Source organism: Varroa destructor, unplaced genomic scaffold, assembly GCF_002443255.2.
Source record: "Varroa destructor unplaced genomic scaffold, Vdes_3.0 BEIS01000007.1, whole genome shotgun sequence".
NCBI lineage: Eukaryota > Metazoa > Arthropoda > Arachnida > Mesostigmata > Varroidae > Varroa > Varroa destructor.
The window spans coordinates 16,301,712-16,323,792 of NW_019211460.1; the positions used below are offsets into that span (position 1 = coordinate 16,301,712).

A 22,081-nucleotide genomic window follows, 5' to 3' on the forward strand; every position below is an offset into this window, starting at 1 on the left:
AACATGAGATTTTCAACAAGCTGCAATGATTCTACCGCACTATCTTCTTCACATGATGAACACGGATTGTAGCGACAAATCACTGATGGCGGCGTCGGTCAGCCTGCCTCCAAAATTGTAAAATATCGGGTGCTATCATAGTACCTTTGGCAGGACACAAGCTGACCTAAGTATTGTGTGTAACTGGTATGGCCTTCGCTCCATTAGAATTCTTCGGAATCTTCGGTATTCGTTTAGTTTTGTTTTTCCGTGCGAATAGCGTCCGACGTCGCTAGAATATGGAGCGATGGAACAAATGGTAACGGAAGTAAGCAAAAAAACAGCCGAAAGCAAAGGCTAGCGAAACGGAGGATATAACCACCATGGCATCAATCCTCTTGCCTATTAAGACCACATTACTTAAGTGAAATTCATTAGTGAGAGGTGGTAACTCACTACATGGGCTGTTTTCAACCATGAATTCAAAAGAGGTTGTCAAACGGAAAGCGACCACGCCACTACCCAAGCTTCGTTGTTACCATGACTTTTCTGCTGCTACCGGGGTCCAACCCGGGTTCCGGCTAAGAAGCAACGATTCTGCTTAGAAGCAGCACTTGAACACTTCAGTGCAGAATAATAACATACGTTGCGTTGACAAGACTGCATCTAAGAGAAGGCGCTAGAATATACAGAGTTTCTAGGAAGTTATGCAACTTTATGGGTAATAAGCAGAAGTCTCACAGAGTACTTTATCTTCTTTACTACTGATTCTGGTAAAATAAAAGCGACCTCCATTTCCAAACAAAAAGAGAAGGCGCGATTATTTAAGAAATATGCCCCAGGTCCAGTCAATATATGGTTAAAATCTCCATTATTTTGCCACAAGCTCAAGCTTGTAGTACATAGCCTTTCACACATAATACCCAAACATGTTAATCTTAATATATCTTCCAAATATTGACATTAGTTGCGCGACAGAAAGTATCATATCTAATGGAAAATCTTGCGTTATAACATGTAGTTTTAAAGCAACATTATCCCTCCAATTGTTAAAGATACAGACCTGCTCCTAATTACAAGCGTTTTTCAGTAGTAAATAGTGAACGATATATTTGATGCCAGTGCAGATTTCACTAGATTGCCATTTTTGCAATTTCATTTCGGTTCTGCCAGTATTCATTCATATCGGGAACTTCACAAGCTTCCTTGATAACTTTATCAGGTGATTGAATCGACCAAACTTCCGATGTAAGCCACTTTATCTATGTCAATTAATGTTGTTCAAAATATGGGCACTAAGTTCAGCTAGCAGACATGTAGCACAAAACAAATTCTTCGTAAATTTGTCCTGCTAGAAGATAAAAGAACCATTAATGGTACGAGCAACAATTTATCGTCTATTATAAACAACGTTCCAATTTGCTCACGACTTCTGAGTTTTTGGCATAGCGCATAACTTGCGTCATATTATGTAATGAATTGATGCATAATGAATAGTTCATATCATATGCGGTATTAATATCGTACTTTGTCAATCCGCAATACATATTCTCCATACTATTGAAGAATACCACTACTAAAACGGACTTTCGAGGTTAACTTTAGTCGCTACTGTTGCCTTCCCAGGCGATACGAACAGACGTGACGAAGATAAGTATTCCCTAACTGTCTGACCAACAGGGTATGAGAGTTAATTTAGTTGATTTAATGGTACGTGTGCATGACACAAACAAGTAGAGAAACTAGGACAAGCTGAAAAATTCTGTAAAAGTAAAATGTATTACATTTAACTATTTACACTTATCCGATCACCCATACAGTGAACCATAAGCACAGTGATAACTAGGCATGCTTTGCGACTTTGCTGTGGATCATTACAAATTGATCTACAATTCCTGTTGAGAAATTACTATGTAATTATTTAAGAATTGCGTAATATTTTAAACAATGTTAACTTTTATTTTAATCGAGCTATGCATTGTCAGCCAAAAAGATACGCACATCTAGTCGTAAGGATAATGAATGAACTTTTAATGGCTTAGATATATATAGCTGACGAATATAGAGATTCTTTCTTTTTTTAAATCGCCACAGTGCGTAGTGGTCGAGGACAGATTGATCTTTTCTGAATTCTCATATTGACATGATGCAAACAAACACACGAATTACTGACTTTGTAATTAACCAAAAGCATGTTATATTAATTTAAAAGATTTACAAGATATTATAGTAAATATAAGGCAGACTGTAAGACCAATGGATTCAATATACTTAAATGCTTGGAATAAGGCAACCATTGCATATGGCTTTATACATTTTATATGATTTTTCAGGACAGTTAATTTTGTGAATCCAGTAAGGAATATGAACCCTGTATGATAAGTTCAACCTTACAGGAGCATACGCAACCTATATCCTATTTTGATTCCTACTTAATCATGTGCAGTAGTTTGCTTTAAAAATAATCCAAAAGTTGCGTTCATTTCATTAATTCTATCTTGAAAGGTTGAATCATACCGATTTTTTGGTCAACTTATGCCTTTTTATGGTGTTATTATTTTGGTGTCTAGGTGCATTTACATTGCCGTTTGATGAAATGCTTAAGGGCACTACCGGACCTTAAACTCGAAACATGGAGGCGCATTTACGCGTCGAATTTCAATGCAGATACAACCATCGGAATAATGCAGCTCCAGCCGTCTGATTTGTCTTAATCATCTAGTTTTGTTGGCAGTTATTAATATTTAGAATACGCGCACGTATAATACGGAATTATTACATGATAGTAGCGTGTACGGTGCAACGTGAATAAGACGCAAACTAACAAGTCATTCTATCTCGAAAAACACTGCAATAATGTTACCACTTTATTTTTGGTAACAATGTTTAAATACTGGTTGTTTAATTGGTACGAGTTAGGCCCCATCATTTCGTTTAGAATAACAATCAGATAGCAGAATTATAGCACTTATGGCAAACTGTCGTTTGCCTACTATATATTTACTTCTTGCATACCCACTTTGTACGCATAGAGGTCTGAGTCAGTACAGAACCAGGACTCCCAGTGAAAGTCCGTGAAATAGAGCAAAATAAGAACCATTCTACACGTTTGCGTTTGGCTTATGACCCCCATCTAATCACTTTTTATTTTTTATTATTATTTTTTTGGATTTATTTGAATTTATATGGAGCGAATCAATACCACTGCTATGGTGGTATTGATTCGCTATTTCGAAAGCTCGAAGCTTTATACGTAATGGCATATTTTTTTAAAGGTAAACATCTTATCTAAACAAAGTAGACGATAGAAAGCAAACGAACTTATAATTTTATTCCGTTTGACGGTTGATAGAACCATCTGTTTTTGTTAGCTCTTGATGCAGGCCTTTATGAGCCGTACTTATTTGATACATGAAGACGTCAGTGATGCATTGATATTTGCGAAGCTGAAATTTTCATTGCTAATAGTAAATGTCTTTGTAATGGTACAACTTCAGGCATGTCGGTTCGTTCCTGAAACTCGCCTGTTCACCACATTATTATTCCTTTGTAGTGCGGTTTGTAAGAAGTACAATGTACATTTGTTAGTTATAAAACAAAAGGTTTTGAGAGATTTGCAGGTATTTTACCCGTTATCGAACATTATCCCTAAGCGTTTCTTTTATTATTATCTTATTATATTTGCATTTACGATTATTAAAACTCTATATAAAAACTGCAATGTAATATCACTACTATTAAGTTCTGCTTGTCAATTTAATGATTTCAGTGCATACGTAAGTCTACTGAGAGGTTACGTTCGATCGAAAGACGCGCAAATATACATTTCCGCTATGCTTTTATTTTTAGCAGATAACGCATCGCATTTATACCTCTTTTTTAATACGCAGACAATTGGATGAAATTCGTTTAATTAGGTATCAAAAATCGATCATAGCTATATTTAATCGCATTTCGACTTTGTATGGTTTGTATACATTATTTACAGCGGAAATTTAGTATATTATTCAAGCTATGAGGGCGAAATATATAGATCGATGTATATAAAAAAGAAAATAATATAAGAAACCTATTACATTGACTTTTGGTTAGATCGACACTACGAGTTAATCTGTTTTCAAATACTTGTGATGTTGAAGAGGTAAGTACGTGTCATATATAACAGCAACAATAATAGAAATATCAAATACTTTATATATTACCTATTCTAATTAATCTTCTTTTATTGATGATAAGAGCTTCGAGCGGATACAGAAAAGCGGAATGATAAAAAGCTGCGAACCAAGTAGATAGCAAAACGACGCTCCTCGAGACCAATAGATTGTGGAAAACACAAGTGGACCTAGAGCACGACTTAGAGCTCCGATTGATCGCAGAATCCCAATGATAGTGCCCTTTTGATCGCGTGATCCTATGCGGGATACATGGGATGTCAAACAGGGAACAACGAACGCTGTCGACAAAGCATATAGCAGGATGCCTACATACAGGACAAGCGTCGATTGTGCTATGGCAATAATCGAGAAGCACGGTATTAATAAGCCAATGGCATAATATGCAGCCTTCAATTCGAGGCGAGGTGGAATTCGTCGAACGAAGCCTCCCTGAATAATAACCATGACGAGTCCAATAGTGAAATACATTTTCCCTTGGTCCATTCGCGAATAATCAAAACGCGAGTGGGTCAGGAAGGAAATGGTGTATTCCAAGCCGGAGTAGATCAGCAGGTATGTAAAATAAACAAAGCCTGTCATTGTTAGGTGTGCCTTGTCTCGCGCATTCAGCTTTTGCACTGGTTTAAACGTGAATAATGAGTGGGGGTTGATGTAGTCGAGAGCTGTGGCCATGCTGTGTCGAATACTTCCAGAGCGGCTTGAAGCTGGCAAGCTCTCGCTGAAGAGCACCACTATGATAAGCATGTTAAGAGATGTGCTTCCTATTGCCAACAGGGCCGGAGTCACCCAGAAATCGGAGGATCTTGCCATCATTGCACCAATCACCGGGCCGATAAGAAAGCCAACCGAAAACGCTGCACCAACCAAGGCCATTCCTTTGGCTCGAACTTGGGGTGAACAAACATCAGCCACTATCGTCGTACAAATGGATACGCTGCCGCGGCTTACACCTCCGATAATGCGTGAAGCGACGAACATTTCGAAATTCGATGACGCCGACCAAAGAACATAGCATGCTAGGGAACCCAGGTTGCTAAGTAACAGAAGAGGTTTGCGCCCATATACATCCGATAGAGCACCTACGATCGGGGATGTAGCGAACTGTAGCAGAGAAAAGATTGATCCGAGCAGGCCGCCTATAAGAACGATATCGCTGACTTCGTCTTCGGTGGTGGAGACGAGAAAGGTGCGACGCCAGGTTCCTGCGACGCTCTCCATCCAGGCATAAAGAGGACTGCCGTCTTGTTTACGGTAGTAATCAAGGAGCGATGGCAGGAGTGGCAAGATCATGGTGAAGCCAAGAAGATCAAAGATTAGCGAGTTAAAGACAAGGTACATGACGCGGGGCGCGCGTCCGCCAGATGTTGCAGCCGATAAGGAGGAGGCGGCACCCTTTCGTCCGGACTGGTCTCGCTCATCGAATTTAGCCTGTGATGACATATTCATTGGTCCTGTACGAAACAGATGACATCGCCCATTAATATTGTATACGGTATTACAAGCTAATCAATATGACAACAAATTGTTATTTAGCATTACTTTTTAACAGTCACACCCGTATCAATGTGGCTTGCAGGTGTGAGTTGTATCGGCGATTGGTTTAGATTAGTTATTTCACCGCGTAACACGAACAATATCAGCGTGATGCATGTGTAATTTCAGTATGTCTGTGATGAACTAATGATATAAGTATTACTATTGCTCTTATTTATAGGTGCTTTAGACTGAGGCCATATTTACTTATATACAAAGCTGTCAGCTTAACCTAATCTTTATGGAGTAATTATGATAAAATATCGTTATTTGTTTGATTGACAAAAAATATAAATATAGTACAAGTGTTTTTTGTAAAAAAGGAAAGTATATAGCAAGAAATCGTTGATTTATCTTTGCAACTAAGGAAAGAACATTACATTAAAGCATAGCTATTTGAACTTTTGACTTCACATCATTCGTTCACATATGAGCAGGTGTCAGCAGTACTTTGTGGACTAATTCCTGTAGTGATTGCATTTCTCTGACTGGCACTTATTCAATTTCAAAAAATACTGACCATGTGTATAATACTGACCATGTGTATATCTATAATAGTGCTCATTAAGCCTTAAATACGCCGGATGCTTAGTGTGACATCAGGTTGAATGTGAAGGCCCAGGGTTTTTCGATGTGAAGGCAATTTTATAAACATATCAATAGCAAAATTCGATAAAACAGCAAGACCTATAGCTTAAGAGTATAACTGCTGGAAGAATTCAAATCAGTTATGTTGAAATAATAAGCCTGCATATAATATAAATATGAAATATAAAAAAGCCAAATAAGTTGTAATTAACTTGACCTTTATCCGTTTATGTCGCAAAACAATTCGACATTCAACACACTACGGCTTACGAACATGCGAAAGCAAATAACTTTGTATTTTGTGCGACTCTGATGTAAACACTATGGACATCACAACACTGCCAAAGTAGAATTAAATTTTTTCCACTATTGAATCTCGGTGTAATAATTGTGATTACATTTCCGACCATAAATAAGCAGCATCTTGTACTTTAGTCTTCGTCTAGTAGCTTGTTTCTATAACGTGCACTGCTGTTCGTGGACCCATCTAAGCGGTCAATAGCCAATGAGAAAAATTAAGTCATTATAATAAAACAATACGTCAGACAAACTGATATTGCCTCAAGGACAACTAAGTCAAAGGCAAAAAAAAAAACTGCTTTAAAGCTCTTACTGTTGAAAAAATATCGATGAGCACTGAGTTTAATTTAATCGGTCAGTCGTTCGTTCGCATAGTCGCCGTCCGCGACAAAGCAACCCGTCTGAGGAAACAGCTCTACGGGGCAAGCGAATCCAAACGGAGCCTTCTGTGAACAACGGATCCTAGACGTCGCAAGAAAGTTGACGGTGAGAACATCTGTGGACCGTCGTTTACACTTTGTATCAGCCACTTCTATAAGAAATGACTACTACTGCCAACACAAACAACTAAAAAGTGCCTCCACCTTGTAAGTTTTTGATACATTTTAGTCAATGAAAGTAACTACATTACAGTTCGTCATGACATAACGTTGACATATAGTTGCACCGTGCAGCAACCCGCACCGTGCGAGTTCGATTCGCGCCTAAGCAAGAGCTGCCAGCTGTTTTGCAGATGAACGCATGAGAACTGGAGGCCCGCGAAAGCATGCACGGTTTTGAAGACATCTATGTGTTAGTAGCTCAACATGGAGAGTCAACAAATTACACTTAACGAGGTGCAAACAGCATCTGCCAGACAATACTAAAAACCTGCTATATACGTAAAACTAAGCACATGTAACGTATAGCGTATGTACATGCAGTGGAGTATTAATGCACTTGATAGGGAAGAATGTAGATTAGCAGCTGACTGAATTTCACCGACAAATGTTACACTATGAGAATCATCTGGGTGCTATTTGTCAAACTCATCCTGCTTTGCCTCATTCGTCACTAACACTTGACTACAGGTACTACCTCGATGGGTTAAATACCTTTTTCTGGGCGTCGTAGTACGTCGTCTGGTCGTGGGGTTACAGCAGCATATTTTCCTATTCAGGCCAACCCAACGTTCAATTTCAACTTTCCTTTTGTTCTCTTATACTTAACATAAGCTACCGTATCGTGTTAACGCGAATCCTGTAATCTTCGCTGCGGTATCTCGCTCAACAAATTTCAGTGTTATCGCAGCATAGGATGTTCGAGTCCACTAATCCGTTAATTTTTCTTTGCAGCCAGATTATCGTGTTTTGCGTCTAACTCACCCGTCGTTTGGTCAAAATAAACCTTTCGGCTATGGATACAGTTAATCAAGACAGGCGCTAACGACAAATCAAAGATACTACTAGCTTTCAATTGTTAGTCCGTCAGTCAAGATAATAGTGATGAGAATCGGTGGAGGGTTGAAGTCACGATCCACCAACAGCCACTTGTTTCTACCCTAAACGATGCCCCTAAACGATTTCAATGGCCATCAGTAAACTGTATACGATACAGTAAGTATAATAGACAAAGAATTATAATACGTTTTAATACTATAAGACATGCCATTGCGCATCAGAAAATTTGGGTGCCGTAGGCCAAGATGTTTAAGGCCATTTAGTACACGCTATTTGCTATTGGCTAGTGTTTTCGTTGATGAAGTCTAAGGCTGACGATATTTTGAATCGAGCCGCTCGATGGGTGGCAAGTTTTAAATGCACGAAATAGTATTCACCAACAATTTCAGTCTAATAGCAGTTTGTTGGATGTTTGAGAAATTAAAGCTAACACGCTGAAATGGCCACTCAACTCGGTATTTCCAAGCGAACTATCGGCACTATACAACTGTATATCTCAGTCAAATAAACCTATCTAACAAATACATACTAAATATGTATTTGTTGAAAAACATTATTATGGACCATATAATATTAGGTACATACAAATCAGATATTAAATTCGATAATCGACAAGATTGCCTATAGCTATCTGTATTAAAATAATGAGTCAAGACCGGATCCGAATGAATGCGATTGTACACGTTTACGTGGTAACGTCTCTGTACCTAAGCTTCTTCAAGATACCTGAAACAACGACGCTTCAAGGACAAACCAAATTCTCGACAAAACGTCAGTCGTACAGCCATAACTATAATTGGTAACCAAATTATCTTTAAATAGCTCCCAGAGAAGCTGATATTAATCTAGTAATAGTAAATTGAGAATAGTGTTATATTATTTCAAGCTCTAATGCTAGTAGGGTATCTGTATAGAAGGTAAAAGTTTACCCTATTCGTATTCGTTAATTCCCTGATGTCACAATTTCCATAGAAGGTATGAGTAACTATACTGCAGCATTGAACCATTGTATTCACTAAACTAAAGAAAAAAAAGAGTTTAATGTTAAAAAAAGTTTCCTTTGCTTAGTGAAATGTTGTGAAAACGAAAGCTTTTAAGCATGTTGTACCGTGTCTTAGTATTGATCTAATCATGGCATTTTGCGTGAACAATGGGACTGCGATGTTCTTTAGCGATTAAAGATTGCCCACTCATTTGAGATGACATAATTTCCCTGAAGTTAAAACCGTTATTAATAAAAAAGCTTTTTTGAAGCTAATTGTATCTCCACAGTGCCGGCTATAAGTATATATAGGGCAAATACTTTGAACAAAGTCAAATTAGTATATCCCAACCTTAGTTCATAATTAGCAATACTTTACCTTCTGTGATTCTATATTGCTTGTCGTCTAGTTATTCGGAGCGAGTAAGATTCGGACCTTGGACTTCTTAAAGTTGACGCAGTCAATCGATGATTGGATCTAGAAATTAGCTTAGATTCATTTGAATTGAAAAAGAAAACAGTTGCTCTATGATTTTTCACATATGGCTTTTCTTTTAAGTTATGGACAAAGGTAAAATCGTCTGGTGAGACTGCTCATAAAGGCTCACATTTCTCCGAAAAGAAACAGAGGAGCGAAGTTAGGAATAGAGATAAAGACACGTTACGATTTAACTATTGACCAATGGAACCCGTTTATTAGTTGGAACTAGTTAGCAAGCGATAGTTCGCACTTTTGTCTACCATAACGATGCAGAAAAGAGATCCTTAACGGTGCTGGCTTGTTGCCAGCTAGAATCGTACCACAATAATAATTAACAAATGTAGCACTCGTTCTGTGTTTTTTTTTTAACTGAGGTCAAAATCACTTGTTTCTTATCAGTCAAATCAAAATCTACTTGTTCTGGCTACATGGTTATCGCTTGCTAGACCACGAACGGTGAGAAATACTTCGTTCAACCTCATAATCAATAGTTTGTTTGTATATAATAGAACACTCCTATCTTTTGCTAGAATAATAACAAGCTCTGATCAACAGATTACACTACTGTAATAAGGTTTTTCCATCGTCAGTGTTATCAGGAAGACTTTATTCTCATTCGAGTGGACCAATTTACGTTTTACTAACGTAACCCACCCTGACAACGTTTTGTCACCTCGTTCTACTGTGCTACTCGTTGACTGTGACTGACTTGCCGACATACGGCGATGGTTGATTGCTCGAAATGTATATGTTACAATACATAGTTCTATGTACAGCGTGTTAACGAACCCGCATTGAGGACGGGGAAATGTTTCATTCAGCTGTTTGTGGTCTACCACTGAACTCTTCGAAAGTTTCATCTCAGCTATTCTCCTACGTTGGTCGCAACCTAACTTCTGTGATGACTCTCCCTCACAAGCATCCAATAATTTCGTTTATTTATAAGTTCTCGTAGACAAATATCGACGAAGGGATCGAAGATTACCTGTAACTATTATAGCCCTCTGTTTCTTTCCATCGAAATATTAGTTGCTACGTAACGAGCAAATTTCGATCGTGAAGTGAACCTCAACTTGAAACCGACGATAGAGATCTTCCGAATTTTGGTTAAAAACGCGTATGACATAAAGATAAAATAATTTTTAAACATTAGCTGTAAATATTCTACCACTTCAAACAAAAGTCTTTGTGTGATTGTACATGACGTTTGCATCTTTATTTTGTACTCGATATAAAAAAAGGCAGCCTATGTTGTTAAATGGCAAGCGTTCCTTAAACCGACGGAGAGCAAGTCTGTGAAAAACTGAAAGGAAAACTCTTCAAAGTTTCAATGATTCAAAAATTTTGCACAGTCCTCAATTAATAGATATAATAATGTTGTTATTACCTCTTTAATAAAGTATCTACCCAAAAATGAGCACCTCTACTTGCATAATAGTACACAATTAAGCGACATAATCTGACATCGGGCATTCTTTACTATTACATTGTTAAGCAAAGACAACGAGACCAAAATTGAGCTTTATCAGAAGCGAAAAATATAATCATCTGTATTGTTGTCAATGAATGACTTCACAAGTAACGGAACCTCGAAGCAGGGCCGCAAAGGTAGCTTGCTTGAGTTACAAGTTACAACGTATAGTTCAGCGCGGTCAAATCGGCGCCAGGCTTTGATAGCAGCAATTGTCGGTCGTACATACTATATAGTATACTGGTACGCCAAATATTATAGGATGTGGAAATATCTACGAAGTAGATTTTTCTGTTTGTACTCCTTACTTTCCTTTTATTGCTAATAAACGAAGTACTCGTGAGCAACTGAAAGTCAACGAATCCAGCTGAAGTCACGGATCCTGCCCTAATAATACTGTCATTTACTTGTTCTGGGATTAGGAAATCCTTCAACGTGGTGCCCTTCCACTGGTGAGTCGGAAGAAGACACTACGTCATTCAAGACTCAACGACGTATGCATTTCCCTGTGTACTTTGCCGCGTTTTGCTATATTAACTGGTACCTTAGCAAAGTGTTTTTTGTGGTTTTTCCCAATAGGTGGACCGAGCTCAGTTCTAACTTTATGTCCCCTCTCCGCACAAAATGACAGGATTGTGTCCTAGCTGAGGGGATTTAACCTGCTGGATGCACGGATCTTGAGTCGTTTTTGACGAAGCAGGCGGCTTAGGCGTGCAAATTGATTGTGTATTTTACTGGCTGGCTGGCAGCCAGCCAGCCGAATTCGCCTGCTCAAGGCCTTAAGATTAGGTCTAGGTCGAATTTTCCAAGAAATAGCTAGATACGTTACCGTAAAGTACGTGACTGTATCAGTTATATAGTTCGCAGACCCGTACTTGACTGCTAGTATATGATAAATTGATTTCGTATTTAAGGTGGCGTCTCGCAATGTGTAATCTCTACCCAACCGCGACGGCTAGGTGAGGTTGTTTTCGTTACGAACCTTGAGTGTATTAGAATTAGCCGCTTGTTTTATTGCACTAGAATCGTCCTGTGCTTAACGAATTGATAGGTAGGACATCGTTCATGTTCTACTTAATAGTTTGTACATATTTAAACACTCGGGAAGAGACACTTACAAGGTGGAAACTTAACAAGTGGTCCTGTCATTTGGGAAGCTTTCGCGCATCCTTACAGGACTGCTAAAGTATAAAAACTAACAATGGCGCAAAATTTATATAGCTAAGGAGACCGGAAGAAGCGAAACGTGGCTTTTATTGCAATATTTTTTTCTGGTGATACAGATTAAACGGTTTTCACTCGCTTGATTCTCAGATTTGTTTGGGCAAGTTTCTCAGCCAGAAGATAATGAGATATTGCTGTTTGGTCAGCCCTCACCTAAAAACAGGCGCAGGAATCCACAGGAGATTGCACCGAAAAGCTTCCAGGAAAGTCTACAAAAGAGTCCACCGAAGAGCGCATCTAACGAAAGTCAATCCAATTTCGACCCGAGCAGTGACGGTAAAATTGTCTCGAAGTTCTCTTCATTGCATTGGAAACGAATCAGTAAGCGCACATATAAGGGGCACTTCTGTCTGACCACATAGCGATACAGTGGTTACATAGCGGCCTACTTTCTAGTTCGGGTGTGCTAAGCTCGTTCTAGCTGAAATTTAATTACAGTCAGCCGTACTTCCACAGTGACGCTAACAAGGTAAATTCGCAGCCACCGAATAGGTAGGAACAAGTTGATATTTTTCTATTTCTGTTTCATTTTTTTCAGACGGGCCTGTCACGGGCAATGCGCTCCGAAGATCGTAAAAAGAATACATCAAATTGATATAACTAAAGCCAATAAGCTAGAGAAGTTTCGCGGTAAGGCACATCAATGCCTTAGGGTTTTTGTCGGGCGTACGGTTTTGTTGACATTGAAATTGATCTATTACGTGACAGTTAGACGTTAAGGTCGATGCGGGTACAGCTAATCAACAGAATCAGCGATAGTTTAGAGTCTTCGACAAATAGATTATTCCGTCCCCCAGCTTTTTTTTGATGATGTTTCACTTCTGCTAGAGTGCAACATTTACGGTTAACTTTTTGCTGCGGTAAAAAGTTACGGAATAAAATCATACTAAACCTAAGGATGCTACAGTTTTTCGTTGATCATGATTAATGTATCCTCTTTGTACTGGCGAACTTCCCGGATTTAGTGCCTCGCCAATGGGCAATAATACCTGTGGTATGGTGAGGACTAGATTTTTTTTTCATAGTAATTTACACATAAATACGACATAATTTGAAATCGGACCTAGTGGGAATCAAGCTTAAGATTTGATGTTTCGTCCTGCTCGCTCTGCCACCGCAGTGGTCAATTAGTCAGGTCCAGAACTAATGATAATCAAGTTACGGTTGTGCAACGCGTAAGTTAAAAGCACCTGCTGCTTCAAAAGAGTCGAAGGTATATATAAATAATATATATATATATATATATAAAAAAAATGCCAACCTGTATAAATGGCAGTTGGTGTATTCCCGCAGTTTTGTCTATCTAAGGATAGATAAACTTCCATTTATTGTATGCCGTCTAAACCATAAAAAAAAAAACTTAATTAAACTAAATAAGATTACTGTTAACAGACGGCATATGCAGTTCACTTGATGAAACAGGTTTTCTAGGAGCCGAGCAAGTAACTAAAATATGATAATTAAAAATTGCTTGTAGCAGGATCAGTAATTCCTTTAAAAACTCACTGTTACAGCATTCTTGTGTAATACACCGGTAGATTCGCCCCAGGGCATTATTTGTAACCGCAACTCTTTCTCTTCTGATTTACTCGACGATCTCCCGGGAAAGCGAAAGACTCTATTTGCAGGAAGGCCATGACTAGCTGCTCGAAGCCAAGGCTGCTTCGTCCGATTCTAGACATTGCCTTTGTTACGGGCAACAGCACTAGTCAATGTAAAGGCTATCGTCTAGACAAGACCGCAAGAACATTTACCCTTGCGTATTAATTCTCAGTGAACAAAACACAAGACTTGGCGTATTTCGAAACGGGTTTCTTCTAGTGAAAATGTGTATAACAACAGCTCACTGACCGGCAGGGCAATTTTGTTTACATTGACTTCTGGAAAGTGGTTCGGCCGGTCGGTTGGTTATTATTTTCTCTATAAGGTGACCGGTAAACATTATGAAAAGCAATGGTGGGCGACCTGATCTGGGGCGATCTGTGATGTGCTCAGGGTTTCGTGATTTGTTGTAGATTGTGTCGATTACCTCCGTGATGTGTTGCGATGTTTATAACCCCCATGACGATGAGGTAGTTATATGCATGCACGCATAAATATTTGTGTGTATAAATTTTGCGAATTATGGCAAGAGATTGTATTTTTTTTTCTTTTTTTTTTTTAATAAACCATCCGAAAAATATATCACATGCTATTACTAAACATATTGTCATATATCGCCTATTCGGCTATACGCAACATCCAATCGCCAGTCAGGCCAACACGACCACGAGAACTTATTTGTTATAGAAGATGATCCTGCTGAAGAGCAGAACAGAGAAACCATCGGCTTCAAACCTCGACAAAAGCTTTTAGATGGCACCTCCCTACTAGCACGATACAAAGGTATCTATTTTGCTATATTTGTAAGGAAAATACGATTTATTTACTTAACTGAGATTAGATGATGATGATGATGATGATCATATCATGTTAACTATTAGCTCGTGATAGAATCTATAGCGAAATACAGATATTGCACCCTCAAACTCAGAGAAACGTTTAATTTTCAGGCAAACATGCTAAGGATTGGAAAGATGTCTTCAACCCGGAATATTGGCGAGGCTATGTTGTCCGATGGGAACATTTACCAGACGTTGTACTTGAACAAATAATGGGACATCTCAATATTCCTGACAAACACAGCATGTCACAGGTCCGTACAGAACCCAATGAACGTGGACATAGTTGTCAGGAAAATTTGCTTCCGTCACAGGCTCTTATTTGAGATATATCTATGAAAAAATAGCTTCTTTTTAAATACAGGTGTGTCGTAATTGGTACCGTGCCTTTCATCTGCCACGATGCTGGCGACATTTCATACTCAACGATCGAACACTGACCAAGCGAAAGTATACCAGATACTTTGGCTACGTATATGAACTCGACCATTACCGTATGCAATTTTGTTTACAAAAAGTGTGTAAGTACTCGAAAGAAAAATAGAAAAAAAAAAAATGTTGAATTTGTGCTACTTTTTTGGTAAATTCGATTGAACTTTTTGAAAAAATGTCACACACTCAATGATGAACAATCTTAGGAAGTACACGCGGTTAGGATTCATCATTTAAAAGTGTATTTTTTTGGTATTTTCGGAAGGTTTTTTTTTTTTTTGATTTTTTTCACATATATGGTAACACCTAACACCCTTCATCTTTGGTTTCATGCTTTTCATGCGCAATCAGCACCGTATTGGCATGCTATCCACGTGCAACCGATGTCGACTTTGATGAATCTATTCAACTTTGTCACTCTTGCTGCCCACTTCAGCAAATCGCGACGCGAACGGATCGGTGTCGAGGCGTTCAGAAACCTGCACACATTTGAGTTTAACTTTTCACCGGATCACATACAGGGTACTGGTCAGCATCACGATAACGTGGTATACGGAACAGGAGGACAGCTTCTGAAAGTAAGAAATGAAAAACATGCGGTACAAGTTCGTGATACTAAATTTTCCCCATTAGAGGATCTCTTGTGATAGGCAGTAATGTAGCCCTGTTAGTCTGTGACTAGCGTTACATAGATCTGCTTGTATTGCTCTATTAATCGATTTGCTTTATATAGAACCGTCGATAAAAGTTGAATTTTAGACAAAGAAAGGTTGTTTTCGATGCGAGGAATTATTTAAATCTAACTGTTTTTAATTGACTCGCAAAAACAAGAATTGAATGAATGATCTTTCTAACTACGAAATTATCGAGTAGGGTGTCAAGGACCTGCTGACTGAGCTACGCTTTCTGCGTCACCTGATTCTAACGAACTTACTATTGGATAATGCCTTCGAAGCTACGAGTCTGCTTGACGAAGCTGCTGCTAATTGCATGTTTTCGTTAGAAACACTCAACATTACCAATTTGACTCGTGGTCCAGTTACGTTTTTGCATCCTGGTACATTCTTTCATCTGCGCGTGCTGTACATGTCCCCTCAAAACTTACACAAGGACACCTTACGAGTGATCGCTGAAGGCTGCCGTAGGCTCCAGGTAGGTACGGATTGACATGCTCATGTAATGGCGACAATGCCAAATCAAAGGGGATGGAAATAATATATATATATGAGCTTCGGTTTTGCGCAACACACATTTTCTATGCCCTTTTATTTTTATTCATATATAACTTGCTATGGATTTGAAAGCTGTTACTTATTTTTTTTTACAGGAGATGCATCTGGTTCAAAATCAGTACACCCAGATAGGCATGGTAGTTGCAGCAAAGTACTGGACAGAGTTTCATAGGATTAATCCAGCTATCAAGGTGCAACTTGTCCTGCAGGGAAGGGCCAGAACCGATGTAAGCGATATAGGTTTATGATTTTCGTACTTAACATAGTTTTTTTTCTTAAATTTTAGATCCGTTGCAATTATGTGTGTCAGTAAACAATCCTTTGTGTCTTCGGCATGCGTGCTTTCTTAGCTCATTTGGCAGGAGCGGTGTCCCGTTGAAAGCGTTGTTATAGACTCACGATTCAAGCCTCTCACAGCTGAAGCAGCTGTACTGGCTACATCTTTGTACGGAAATGGGCTGCGTAATTTAATTTACCTGGGGTTACCCCGCTTTCCACAAAGCAAGAAATTCTCGGAAAGGTGCGACTCATCACTGCTGCTTCTCGTTAGACAATGTACCCACTTACAGAGACTTATCATCCGGGAGGTATGTGCATTCTAGAGAACATGTGTAGACAATTTCCTTAAAAATTCTTATGGGTAATATGATATAAAATCCAATGGCTGCCATTCAAACTATAAGACTTTCTGACAAAACTGTCACAATTCAGTATATAATTAATATCTACGTATCAGGTAATTTCCACATGCACGCTTCTCCTAATTGCCTACTATGGAAGTCGCTCTAATCTCGAACTGCTAATCGTACGAGCCAATGGAATTAAACGAAGATTCGATTTCCCGCCCAGCCCAGAATGGAGCCCAGAGTTTGTACAATGGGTGAAAGCCTGCTCGACGACTTACAAAGTAAGCAATTGAAACATATTATCTGCGTTTGAGACCCAGAGTACTTCGGTAGTTTCAGTTGAAAACACCTGAGACAAACCATACTTTCTTGATAAAACGCTGGGGAAAAAACGGTTAGTCATTGAATCGCTAATAGTATGCAGCTTCAGCGCGCAGACTGACTGTTCTAGAATCAGTCTACCTGACCGCCACCCCGGTGCGTTTGTTCTGTTCGTGACTGGATGTCTCAGAGGTTTTAATATCTATTAAAGTATAATTGAATCGATAGTAAAAGAATAATTGTGCACTATTTTATGCCCCTTTTGCAGGCTTGCTTTGCTGAAGTCTGTCAGTTAATGGGAGACCCGTCATGGAGACCACTCACTGACAAAGAGTTTAAAAAACTACAGAATTATGACAGTGTCCGCCACATGAACAGAATTAACTATAATGCCTAGTACAGACATAAGAAGGTATAGTTGTCAGTGACTGTTCTAGTTTATCTCGGATGTTTCATTTAATCTTAGACGCTAGTCGTCGACCACTGGTTACGGTTTACGACTCTGTTATCATGTCGTTTAGACGCAGATAAAGCCACAGCGCGTTCGAGAGAAGATATTGAAATACTTCGTTTACTAAACTTCATTATTGACAATTTGTTATAAACACATATTGTAATTAAGGAACAAGCTCTACTCTAATAATTCCGAAAGCAATGTATCTTCAGAACACGCCGTCTTTGAACACTCTTCAGTTAATATCGCTCAGAGAACAATACTTGAGTGGCGCAGTATGGCAATTGTTCGAGAGGAAGCAGCTACTTTGAACAACAGAATTTTCGCGTAATTTTTGACCATAGTGTGAGATTGTATGATATAGGGATCAAGCTCTCATATGTGGTAGAATCAAGATGCATCTATAGCAGTGGAGCCGTGAAAAAACCGTACAAACAACCAGAACCATAGCGTCATGTAAAATGTATAGGTAATAGTGAAAAGCTAGTATGGTCCCAGTAAACAATCAAATATTCAACCACAAAACTGCGCCTGAAATCCGATTGTCACTGACATGGATAAAGCTTTATTTTTACTACCCAATTCAAAATAAATACTTAAGACAAATGATTTCGTATATGCTTAGTTTAATTATATAATTAAAGTTGAGCGAGTTCCAAGACCTCGTTCTGCCTCCCCGCGCTGACACCACTGGTTCCTTCGACTACTTCAAAAACGATTCCGCGAACTAGCACAATTTCAAGCAGAAAGCTCTTGTCTGAATATCATTAAAATTAAATCTATGAGTTGGCCTCAATTGTTAGAGTATCTGCACCGAGACACGTGCTGCCACCGCGGCGTAGAATTTATAGATTCGTCTAGATTATGATCTGTATAAATAATCCATTACCGAATAATACAGTTTTCATCGGCTATTGAAGGCAATAACATCAGATTGTTTTCGTCAACAATAACAGTCGTGAAAAATGACAACTAGAAAAGGTAAGACTATTGAAGGTTGACCTTTATTTTCTGAGGCAGTAGTGAGCACGCTGTTGCGTGATGGTCATGTTCAGTGTGCGTGTTTTCCACGTTCTGCACGTGCGCGACTTTGCACACGTGGTTTCCGATCCTGCCACTTCAGTTTGGTAAGATCCACAGAGATACGACCTGCGAAGGCACTGGCTCTAAATAACTAGAGCACGCAAGCGAAAAACAAAGGCAAAATAATTACAGAAACGATTGTGGGTGCATTTTTAAACGTATCATTATGTATCTACGGCATGGGTATACTAATCAGTACTGCAAGTTTCTTCTAGTGAAACTGGATTCAAAATAACGTGTATTAGTAGAACTAACTACTTTTCCGGAAGAAGAGAGCAATCATTCTTGCAATTTGAGGTTTCACAGGCGGCCACCAACCTATGTTTAGGCGAGCGACAGTTCTCATCTGTTGTAAGAATGTTGTTATACATGAAGCAACCAGAAATAGGCGTCAGAAGTGTGAGCATTCATATAGTACCCTTGTTGTATCAGTGCAATTGACGTTGGCCGCTGGCAATTTATCTCAAAAAGACGCTGGTAACTTTAGTATGCATAATACATGCAAACAAAATACGCAATCCGCTTAAATGTTACCCTACGCGACCTGTGCTTCGTGAACTTAGACGTATTTCCCTGAATATATGACCAGGTCTTTGAGAGTACGAGGGCACGACATACTCAGCAGCTACTACAGAGTTCGTTTTACCATATTCGCGTATGGTGTCATGAAAAACTGCTTGTTCGAGGCTTCGAATTATCGTGCTATACAGAATTATCAGCGTAGGAAACTGTGTGGCAAGCAAAAAATAATACATATATAAAACTAAGTATTATAGTGATATACTGATTCAACATCTAACGCGTCACGTCACGATGAGACTTACATAATGCAGACATTAAAAACTTACTACTTATCAGCTTGCTGATATATATTGTTGCAGCAATATTGCTGAACAATATTCAATTTTTTGACAGGGAATTTGTCGTACGAACTGTGGGTTAAAGTTCATTGTGGGATCTTTCGACTGCAGACCCAAAGGTCTCCGGTTTCAACCCCAATTTCCTCTCATCTGCCGTGGTTCCAACAAGTTTGCTTAATCTAGTTTGGCTGTTTTGGGCTTTATGCATTCTAAATGCTTGCGGATATGTCTAACGTTAGCTTAGGACACCAAAAAGAAAAGCCGGAACCGCTTTAGGATGACCTACAATTTGATCTCATGCATTCTTATTACCCTGCTATTAGCCTTTCTTATCTAAGTTTTTCTTTGAATTATTTCCAGTAGCTTGTATCGTTTCGCCTCAATATAATCCAATAGGTCTTACGAATTATGTGGTGCATTGTCAGAGAGGTGTACCAGTATCCTAGGTGTGGGGGTTTAGTAACTTCAACATCATAATGCGTATATTGAAGGCCTAACGTACGGCTTACTCTCTAAGTGACAGTCGCACAGCCAAATAAATCTAACAGTCAATTTTATTAATATCTATACAAATAGCTACCAACTGCAAAAAGCAAAAACTGACGTCAAGTAATCTGAAATGAGCTCAAAATCTTGGCTGATTGAAATCTGGATCCATATTCGAGGTTGTAACTGGATTAGAAATCGAGTATCCGATATTTGCGCAAAATGACACTTATCACCGTGAAGATGCAGACGTCGTTTGATGCGATTTGAATGGGAAGATTGCTGGCATAACGTGTCAAATATACAAAAACACCGTAATTTTTACGCGTCCTATGTCATAATCCCAATAAGAGGAAACGCGTTAAACGATAAAGAACTTTCTTTTCGAATATTAGTTATTTTATAGGGGTCACGAGTGTCTATCGCTATTAACAGCATCATCGCTGTGCGTCCGATAAGTGTGCCATTGAGTCCCGAAAAGCGGATCGCTTGCGGTACGATTGCGTAAACAATGCGTTAAAGTTAGAAGTGACTTTTCTCGTCGTACTTACTTTTAGCTGGGTTATATGAAGTAGCACCGATGCTGTGTGTTCTTCTCCTTATTCTATATTATTTTGAAACCTATAACGGTACCGTGTAACAGCTTAACCGCGGATGTTGGGTAAATATGGCGTTTAGTACTAGGCATTTTGAATTTCGAGATCGGAAATGAATTACTTTTTATGGGTCCGTGAGGACAGGACCTGTCGTATCAAAGATTCGACGAGAAAACAGCTTAAAAAAGAGTCGATAGTACGTTCTTTTTGCAATACGGCACGAATTTGCTCTCAAATTTGTGAGACGAGGTTTATGCTAACAGCGTCATCTGTGGCATTGTTTCGAATGGAGGGCATTTAATGGAACATTTAAAGGATAATTTGTGCTCGGCAATGGTCGCTGCTCCTAACATGTGTCTTTAAAAAAAATAATTCGTCTGCTATGATCTCACAAGAGAGCTAAACTGGTTGTCTCAACTCGTCTTCGATCGAATAGTAAGAATCGCAAATGAGGGATCAACGAAACGAATTCAAATCTGTGCGACACACTATTGAGCCTCATGAATCACGCGCTTCGACCTTTAGAGGCTAGTGATTACTTCAAACTGCCATTTAAACGCAGTGATCGTAATAGCAACAACCAGCTTTAGTCATTCGTTGTTGTTGATAGCAACAATTCCTTTGTCTTGCAGTGATTTTTATTTACTAATATGTGGATTACATCTGAAAGAAGTTGGCGCGCATATGGTGCACAGACCGTTGCACTGGGTTCATTTCTTATATAAGCATTTATTGTCGAATTTCCTTTCAGCAATATTTTATTGTATCGCCTTTCAGACATTGTCGTCACTGACAGGTGGATTTGGGCAACCAGACGGAATCCACATGAAAATTTGCTGACCCCGAAGCATCAAATAATCACAGAGTATATGTTTAATAAACTATATTGATTGTTGTGCTCACCAAAGGCCCGTATAAATATTGTTATTTGTGGAGATAAGTGTCGTGCCTACACTAAGTATATTAGCAGACACTTGTCTCTAAATAAACACAACCTAATGCAGATAAAATATAACGAAACATTTTTACTGGGAAAAATATCTGATGACGAAAGCTGCACGAAGGAAACACTTAACGATAACATTCTGCTTTTTTGTTTGACAGATTCGAAGGCATCTTGCCTTGCTTTCTCTTGTTCTCTAAATATATGGATTAAGCAATGATCCATATCTCGAGTAACTGATGTGGTTTTAACTAACGTCAAAGTCGAAACAAGATCAGTATATCCTTATTAAATGCATTTTTTTTGATTGTATGATATACGGCACTATTTGAGTATGTATACCCACGTGAGCAAAAAGTAGGACGAAAGGTTAGGTTAAATTTTGGTTAATTTTTCCTGTAAGGTCGCATATTTCAAGGTCAAGTTACTATATAT

The 22,081-nt window shown here is 38.8% G+C and overlaps 2 protein-coding genes and 1 long non-coding RNA gene across 19 annotated transcripts; 1 reads left to right on the forward strand and 2 right to left on the reverse strand.

Moving 5' to 3' along the window:
• Nucleotides 1-3,286: 3,286 nt before the first annotated feature.
• On the reverse strand, nt 3,287-7,337 carry LOC111254395 (solute carrier family 75 member 1-like). Of its 2 annotated transcripts, none has more exons than XM_022815191.2 (2): nt 7,207-7,337; nt 3,287-5,605 (listed from the first exon to the last, which is right to left on the reverse strand). In XM_022815191.2, the coding sequence occupies exon 2, from the start codon at nt 5,598-5,600 to the stop codon at nt 4,191-4,193; it is 1,410 nt and encodes a 469-aa protein (XP_022670926.1). In that variant the 5' UTR covers nt 5,601-5,605; nt 7,207-7,337; the 3' UTR covers nt 3,287-4,190. The 2 variants fall into 2 exon arrangements, with proteins under 2 accessions (XP_022670926.1, XP_022670925.1); XM_022815190.2 differs by having other exon boundaries at nt 6,889-7,266.
• Nucleotides 7,338-7,465: 128 nt separating this feature from the next.
• LOC111254393 (uncharacterized) lies at nt 7,466-22,033 on the forward strand. 16 transcript variants are annotated; one of them, XM_022815169.2, is made up of 14 exons: nt 11,025-11,191; nt 11,371-11,400; nt 11,863-11,907; nt 12,319-12,448; nt 14,425-14,557; nt 14,725-14,867; nt 14,978-15,134; nt 15,397-15,623; nt 15,919-16,197; nt 16,373-16,504; nt 16,628-16,864; nt 17,014-17,184; nt 17,493-17,636; nt 21,481-22,033. In XM_022815169.2, exons 1-13 carry the CDS (start codon nt 11,040-11,042, stop codon nt 17,619-17,621), a joined length of 1,965 nt encoding a protein of 654 aa, XP_022670904.1. In that variant the 5' UTR covers nt 11,025-11,039; the 3' UTR covers nt 17,622-17,636; nt 21,481-22,033. The 16 variants fall into 16 exon arrangements, with proteins under 16 accessions (XP_086832329.1, XP_022670914.1, XP_086832325.1 ...); XM_086976203.1 differs by lacking the exons at nt 11,025-11,191; nt 11,371-11,400; nt 21,481-22,033 and adding exons at nt 7,466-7,645; nt 7,910-8,170 and having other exon boundaries at nt 12,263-12,448; nt 17,493-18,294; XM_022815179.2 differs by lacking the exons at nt 11,025-11,191; nt 11,371-11,400; nt 21,481-22,033 and adding exons at nt 7,466-7,645; nt 7,910-8,170 and having other exon boundaries at nt 17,493-18,294.
• On the reverse strand, nt 18,661-21,491 carry LOC147754379 (uncharacterized). Its single transcript, XR_015317992.1, has 2 exons — nt 20,659-21,491; nt 18,661-18,852 (listed from the first exon to the last, which is right to left on the reverse strand). It is a non-coding gene; the product is annotated as an uncharacterized LOC147754379 (long non-coding RNA).
• Nucleotides 22,034-22,081: the final 48 nt, after the last annotated feature.

Excerpts from the sequence above, each read along its gene's own strand:
- LOC111254395 (XM_022815191.2), bottom strand. The coding sequence starts at position 5,600 with ATGAATATGTCATCACAGGCTAAATTCGATGAGCGAGACCAGTCCGGA.
- LOC111254393 (XM_022815169.2), top strand. The coding sequence starts at position 11,040 with ATGAATGACTTCACAAGTAACGGAACCTCGAAGCAGGGCCGCAAAGGT. Across the intron at positions 12,449-14,424 it reads TTTCGACCCGAGCAGTGACG|TCAGGCCAACACGACCACGA; the intron begins GTAAAATTGTCT and ends TCCAATCGCCAG. Across the intron at positions 14,558-14,724 it reads CCTACTAGCACGATACAAAG|GCAAACATGCTAAGGATTGG; the intron begins GTATCTATTTTG and ends TTTAATTTTCAG.